Source organism: Lathyrus oleraceus, chromosome 7 (assembly GCF_024323335.1).
Source record: "Lathyrus oleraceus cultivar Zhongwan6 chromosome 7, CAAS_Psat_ZW6_1.0, whole genome shotgun sequence".
Lineage (NCBI taxonomy): Eukaryota > Viridiplantae > Streptophyta > Magnoliopsida > Fabales > Fabaceae > Lathyrus > Lathyrus oleraceus.
Genome location: NC_066585.1, coordinates 300,534,753 through 300,542,595, shown reverse-complemented (window position 1 = coordinate 300,542,595; position 7,843 = coordinate 300,534,753). Strand labels below are relative to the sequence as shown.

Genomic DNA, 7,843 nt, shown 5'->3' with positions numbered 1-7,843 from the left:
TATGATGGCTCTTATCTGTTATACTATTATTTTTTATTATGTTATAAATAATTTAAAATAAAAATAAATAAAAATAAAAATACAATTTATATTTCACTACGCGTGTCCACGGTAGTGTATATAAAACTAATGTTACTAGCTAAAACAAGGTGCAAAAAGTAAAACCCAAATCTTAATCAACTATAAAAGAGAGGTTTTGGCCCATGCGCCTTAACCTTCTTCTAGTTTCTTTTTCCTCAAAATTGTGTTCAAGAAAAATAAATAGAAAAAAAGAGTAGATGTCTTGCCTACTCGCCGGGTACAGTCTTACGACTCACGCCTATTCGGAACCAACCAGCCAAGCCACTACACCGTATTGCTCTCACCAGAATCTCAAATTTTCTCAAAACTTTCTCTCGTTTTCCCGAGAAATTCCATGCGCCCAAATTTTTGAACTGAAGCTAGTGTTCATACCTTGTCTTACACGTTCAATCAAATCGATGAGACCAATTCAACTTCCTGAACCGCCGAGCCCTACCGCCCATAGAGGTACTCCTGATATCTTTGAATCTGGAGTTCATACCTTCGTCAGACGCGCCGTCGTTATCGGAAACGGTTTCTCCGCTTCCGAGAATCAGAGTATCGGATTGGTTCGCGCACTTGGTTTCTCTGATAACTATTTCCTATATGTAAGCATATAACAACCTATCTCTCTTCTTTATTGTTTCATTATAGCTACTTTGTGAAACTAGTTTTGAACTTAATCGCATGATTGTTACTAGGTTTGGACTTAATTGTATGATTATTATTATAGTAAGTGAGATTTGCAATATAGAAATTTGAATATGAAAACCTAAACTCGGAATTTGGTTATACAACTGCAAATTATTCTAGCTTGGAGTGTTGTTGTTAGACGATAATTGTAAGATTGAATTTTGCCAATTTAGAAAATGTAAAAAGAGGAAATAGCTCTGAAGTATCAGACACCTCTGAAAAAAGATGTCCATGTTAGTGTCGTTGTCCGAAATCGACATTGACACTTGTAATTATATTTAATTTATTCGCTTTTAAAATTATTGCTTTTAAAATTATTACTTAACTCGACGCCACAGACACATGATCAGTGACTATTGGTGTAGTTTAGAAACATAAATTGCCAAAAAAGTTTGATTATGTTTGGCTAGGTTTGTTATTGCCCAAGGAATATTTCATTTAGAGAGATTGATACTATGGAGTGGAAAACTCCAACAGTTACTAAATTATTGGGTCATATACTCATATCCAAATCTGACATCTCTATGCGGATGATACTCCTTGAATGATGTTCTCAAAAAGGCCTTAGCGTCGCGGAGTTCAAACAATTTATCTATTGTCCCGCCATCCTTTATTTAGTACAAAGTGATACAATTAGTACATTAAATAATAAGCAATAGAATTAAGTCACACAACTTATTTACAATAGTATTAATGATATGTTGTTACATTTTTTATATTTACAATAATAACAACTTAGTCTTATCCCATTAAGTGGAGTTGAATATATGGATCAACTTTCGCATTAGTGTTCTATCCAAAACAATGCTTTTAACTAAATCGATGATCTCAAGATCTTTTTTTAATAATTTCTCTTAGAATTTTTTTAGTTGTTTGATTTCTCTCTATCTGGTCTATTTTCTTTAACATAAAATTTATAAGTTTTCTCTCAACATGCTCAAACCACATAAGTTTATTTTCCACTATCTTTTCTACTATAGGTGCTACCTCAACACTCTCTAATATTGTCTTTTTTAATCTTATCCTATATAGACTTACCACATATCCAACGCAACATCCTCATCTCTGCTACACTTTATTCTCATGTTGATTCTTAACCGTCCAACATTTTTTCCCGTACAACATGACAAATCTTATCGCAGTCTGATAACAAAATTCTTTAAGCTTGAGACGTACCTTTGTGTCACATAAAACTCTTGAAGCCCTCCTCCATTTCAGCCACCCAACTTGAATTTGATAGTTTACATTCCCTTTTATTTCTCCATCATTTTGTATTACGGATCCAAGATATTTAAATTGCGTGACTTTTGGAATGTTATGGTCTCCAACTTTCACCTCTAGTTTAATAACGCTTCTCGTTTGTTGAATTCACGTTCCATATACTCTGTCTTACTTTTACTTTGACGAAAGTCATGTGTTTGTAAAGCTCGTCTCCAAGTGTACCTCTCATTTAAATCCTCCTTCGACTCTCTAAGTAGGACATTATCATATGCAAAACGCACGCATCTCAGTGTTAGCTTTTGGATGTGTTCCGTGAGTACATTCAAAATTAAAGTAAAAAGGTAGGGGCTTAGGGTTAAACCTTGATGCAAACCTATTGTAATGGAGAAATCGTCTTTCTCTCTACCCTGTGTCCACAGTAGTCGACATCCCTTCGTACATATCTTGGTTGCTCGAATATATGCAATCCAAACCTCTTTCTTTTCTAGGACATTCCACAAAATTTCTCTATGAACTATATCATCCGCCTTCTCTAAATCTTACATTTTGACATTTGATTAGGAAATGCATTTTTGACATATTTAGAAGGGAGATAATAAGTTTTTCTTATGGACAAGAGACTTATTTGTCAGTTTGAAGAAATAGCTTCTATACTTGGCAGATTTTGGAGAATCTGTGATGAAAACTGCAACACTATCAGTTTCCATTAGGGAAATAGTCGTAATTCCAGTTTCCGCCATAACAGTTGTAGTGGCAATAACAGAAAAAAAATTAATTTTAGGCTTTTTCATCCTTGGTTTGAAAAATAAAACTGAAGATGCATATTGAACTGCACATGAGATATTTTTTAGAATAGAAAACTGAAGTCTTAGAGTTTTATTCCTATGACCACATTAATATGTAAACTTCTCAATATATAAGTTGTGCTTTGCTTCCATTGCCTGTCAACGTGTTGTCATCCAACACAAACAAGGACCATATTTTTTAAGAGACAGCATCCGAGGTTCTGCTCATGACCTATTTTCAAAGCTCTCAATTCACTTTTTTAAAATGAAAATTATGCAACTTTTACTTGTATGCAGCAATGCTTTTTTATATTCTCTTGGAACGCTATATGCTATTTCACATAGCAGATTTCCTTGGATCTCTTATATCTTATGGATAATTATGATACGTGTCCAAGCTTTTTCTTATGATCACTTCATAACCGAATAAGTTTGCTCATCATTTCATTATTGTAACAGCGGGTTACCAGGCCTAAAGGAGGAGTTAATGAGTGGCTTCATTGGCTTCCAGTCTCCCTCCATAAGAAAATATATTATATTATAAGAACGGTTGGCGATTATTCCCTCCTACTGTTGAGATCTCAACAAAAGAAGTTCATACCTTCAGAAAATGGTGTCAGTGACGGCTTGTTAGGTGTCTTAGAAGCCGATACAAAGCAGATAGTAAATTTCGCTCAAGAAACTTATGAGAAGTAAATTCTTTTCCTTTTCTTTTATCTGCAAAACTGAATTAAGCTGTAATGATGTGTATGGCTTGGCTGCATACTTTGATTTTTTTATGAACAGATTCTAATATCTGTGGTGCTTTACCATTAATTATCTTTGGAATGATGAATTTCTTTTTAACAATAGCAGTATGCTAAATTACTTTTACACACACACACACACATATTCTATTTAATATATAAGGTGACATGGTATTGAAATGTGTTGCTTGTTACCACTACCAGTTCCTTGACAATTTATTTCTTGTGTAACTAATTTATATTACTAAGACAACTTCCTCTCAAGACTTCCAGTTAATTTATGCTAGACACTTTTGCTGAACAGAAACTTAATTTTTTGACTAGTTATTTGACTTACTGCACAAATTCAGTCAGTATTCTAAATCTCATAGCATTATAATAGTACTTTTTGTAACCTCTATTCTCTTTCTTGTATCTTCATCTAGTTCTTTATCTCCTTACAAATAATGGTATGATTGTTAATATGTCCAGGGAGGGACCTTTGTTGGTGGTTGCATGTGGAAGAGATACCATTTCTACTGCAAGTTCTATAAAAAGCTTAGCATCTGAGAATGTTTTTGTCGTTCAGGTCTGAAGATTTAACACATATTTTTCTTTTATCCACTTCTGCTCTTATATCTTGTAAATTAATCAATGTTTTAGTGCACTCATAAAAATTTAGGACAAGAATTTACTGGTAAAACTAAGGTGCTTAAAATGTATGACTGAAGTCAAAAGAAAAGTTTACCACACAACCATAAGATCTGCATTCTATGTTGTATGAAACAGATTGTTGGACAGAAAAACTCCAACAAAAAAATAAGATCAAGATGGGATTAGAAATGATATCATTAGAGAAAAAGTAGGTATATCGCCTATTCTGGAAAAGAGGATAGAATCTTATGTTAGGTGGTTTGGACATGTGTAATCTGTGAAAAAGACCATAGACACACTGATAAGGAGGATAGTTCAGATGGAAGACAGTACATTAGTTAGAGATAGAAAATAATGAATGTTTTTAAGGCAAACCGTTAATTAGGATTTTCAATTAAACGATCTTTCTGTAGATATGATTCGTGATAGTGCATTATGGTATTGTTTGATTCATGAATATAATTTATATTCATATGATTCAGTTCCAATAATGCTATATAATTTGGTTTTAGTTTTGATGAAAACTGAGGTGAAATTAAAAATAAGCCTAATGCCTACAAATTCACCTAGAATAAAATTTAGCTGGTGATTGATGTGGAGAGTAATAAATGACTTGGTGGAGTAGAGCTTCTCCATGTCTACTTTCAATCTTTAAGGCAGTTAATTTACAAATCCTTGACATGATGTTGCTAGGAAATTAAGGGAATTGTTTGCTACTTCTGTGATCTCTTTCCTTTCTGAAATTCTGTATTTTTTACTTTATTTTCTTTACGACTTTGATAATTATCACATTCAAGGTTTAAGTTGCAGTTCTGCTCCTGCTTGTGTTTGTATTATATTGCTGGCTGATATTTTTCCATAATTTACAGCACAATTGCCACAATCACAATATTGCCGCTGTATAACATTATGCTGTTTGCACTTGAAAGCCTTGTTGATGTCATGCCTAAATTGTCGATTTTTAGTGTAAATTTGTCAAGTTCAGGAGAATATGCTTGTCCTAGACTTAATTAGTCATGCATCAAATCAGCATTAAATCATAAATGTTTTCTGTTTAATCCAAAATGTAATAAAAGTTACATATGTACTCTTTCTTAACAAATGTTGGAGTATCTATATTCTGTTTTAAATTTCATTGTTAATTTGATGCTGTGTTATTGCACCCATGTATTTGCTCTGACCTTCAGTACCACCTAAAATATTAGCTCTGATATTTAATCTTATTTTTCATTGTTCATGTCTAATGGGCAGATACAACATCCAAGATTGCATTTGACTAGGTTCGACATGGTGATTACACCTAAGCATGACTATTTTCCTCTGACTCCACAAGGACAAGAACAAGTTCCCCGGCTTATTCGAAGTTGGATAACTCCGCGTGATCCTCCAGATAGTCATGTGGTATGTATAATGTGCATATGATATAGCTATAAGTCATGTGGTATGTATAATGTGCATATGATATAGCTATAAATAGCTTGTTGTTTTGACGGAGAAACTATGATTTTACTTTACATTTGCCCCTGTTAAATGCTAAGACTGTGGTAATGTACACTCAGGTTCTCACGACTGGAGCCCTACATCAAATAGATTTCACTTCAATACGTAGTGCTGCTGCTACTTGGCATGATGAATTTGCACATGTTCGCAGGCCCTTGCTCGCTATCAACGTTGGAGGACCAACAAGTAATTTCCATTTGTGAATTTGATCCTTTGATATGTAGTAAAACTTGGAGGAAAAGGATTTAAAGCTTGAAAACCACAGTGGCCAATATTTTTTTTATTATTTGATTAATTTCCGTAATTGATTTAGGTAACTGTAAATATGGTGGAGACCTTGCAAAGCAGTTAGTAGCCTCTTTGCTCAGTGTTCTTACTAGTTGTGGGAGTGTTAGAATATCCTTTACAGAGAAGACTCCTCAAAAAGTATGGTTAATCCTTACGTTACTCAAAATATTATCACCCGGCAACACTTTCGATTTCTACTCACTTTTTCTTCCTTCTCTACGGTCTTTTAAACAGGTGGCCAACATTATAACGAAAGAACTTGGAAATGATCCAAAAGTTTATATTTGGGATGGGCAAGGTAAAAATTTATTTAGGTTTCAAGTAGATCATCTACTCGAACATTTAGTTTTTTAAAATGATATTAAGTGGTTAACCTGACAATAACATACCACTTTCAGGACCTAACCCACACATGGGCCATCTAGCTTGGGCTGATGCATTTGTTGTCACGGCTGATTCAGTTAGTATGATAAGTGAAGCTTGCAGCACTGGGTATGCTTGTGAATAAGTATTTCTATAATTAACACTAATTTTATATACTTTCTCTTGGTACAAGTATTTGATATTATGTTAATAAATTATTTTGTTTGTTCCACAGAAAGCCCGTTTACGTTGTGGGGTCTGAGCGTTGTAAATGGAAGTTTGCCGAATTTCACAAATCATTGAGAGAGCGAGGAGTTGTTCGGGCTTTTACAGGTTCTGAGGATGTAAGTAAAACTCAATGACCTTTATCCCATGCAAAGATTGAATATTATTGTAGAAGGATACGTTTCTGGAATTATAATACTGTCAAGTATGTATATTTTATAATGGTTGTATGTTTTATTAATTTCCAGATATCGGAGAGTTGGAGCTATCCACCTCTTAACGATACTGCTGATGCAGCTAACCGAGTCCGTGAAGCGCTTGCTGCCCGAGGGTGGAAGCTGAAGATATAAAATGCAATTAGAGGTTTATTATACTTTTCATCAAATTTTTGATGAAATTAAAGGGGATTCCCATTCATTATTTGAACATAATGCCAACCGAAATTCCACAAATAGGAAATACAAGTGATATATTTAATCCTTTTTCACCAAAGCAATTTTTTGAAGATGTAGTGTACTGTGTGTAATATAAGTTTAGTCACATGATTTTGGCATTTGAAAGAATGAGGTACGAATATATATGCTGAAGAACAAATATATGACATGTCAAGGTAAATGAAGATGTGGACTCTACATTATTGTCACATCCATTTTTGATGAAATTATATGTATTATAATTTAAAGAGTTAATAGTAATTTTGCCCTCTCATATAGCTGAGTTTTGAAAAATTCCTGTAAAAGAAAAGTTTGAAAATTTATCCATCAATAATTTATTAAATGTAATGTAATTTTTAAGGATTTATGTCTATTTTGCCTTAGTTAAATTGGCGATTTTTGAAAAATTCCATGCTATATTAAGTGATTAAAAATTTTGATGATTTAAATTTTCCCCTCTCATATAAAAAGAACATGGGTGTATTATATAATTGTATACAATATTATTTTATCCAAATTTTGAGGTTAAATTAAATATTTTATAATTCTAAAATATGTATAATATTTTTATTTCTCTATATGTCACTACTATCATTAACATGTCTCTACATAATATAATTATTTTCCTTTTCATACTTTTAATTTAAAGTTAATGATGTTTCCATTTTTTAAATGGCATGTTTGTGGTAAAATATAACAAATCATCGTATATAAACTAACTGTGAAACTTTATTGATAAAAATATAAATTAAAAATGACTATCTCATTGATTTTTTATGAAAAAAAATGAGAGGGGATCAAAACTGTTGGGATTAATTTCATGAATCGGGTAAAATAAAAGGAATATATATATATATATATATATATATATATATATATATATATATATATATAT

The 7,843-nt window shown here is 32.6% G+C and overlaps 1 protein-coding gene across 1 annotated transcript; it reads left to right on the top strand.

The window, feature by feature from the left end:
• Window positions 1–218: 218 nt before the first annotated feature.
• LOC127105308 (mitochondrial fission protein ELM1) lies at window positions 219–7,175 on the top strand. Its single transcript, XM_051042475.1, has 10 exons — window positions 219–668; window positions 3,219–3,451; window positions 3,977–4,073; window positions 5,390–5,539; window positions 5,698–5,824; window positions 5,952–6,064; window positions 6,161–6,224; window positions 6,325–6,418; window positions 6,525–6,633; window positions 6,763–7,175. Exons 1-10 carry the CDS (start codon window positions 279–281, stop codon window positions 6,862–6,864), a joined length of 1,479 nt encoding a protein of 492 aa, XP_050898432.1. The 5' UTR covers window positions 219–278; the 3' UTR covers window positions 6,865–7,175.
• Window positions 7,176–7,843: the final 668 nt, after the last annotated feature.

Bases quoted from the DNA above. Each gene is read 5' to 3' on its own strand.
- LOC127105308 (XM_051042475.1), top strand. From the start codon at position 279: ATGTCTTGCCTACTCGCCGGGTACAGTCTTACGACTCACGCCTATTCG. The intron at 5,540-5,697 runs GTATGTATAATG...ATGTACACTCAG, and splicing joins ATCCTCCAGATAGTCATGTG to GTTCTCACGACTGGAGCCCT. The intron at 6,065-6,160 runs GTATGGTTAATC...TCTTTTAAACAG, and splicing joins CAGAGAAGACTCCTCAAAAA to GTGGCCAACATTATAACGAA.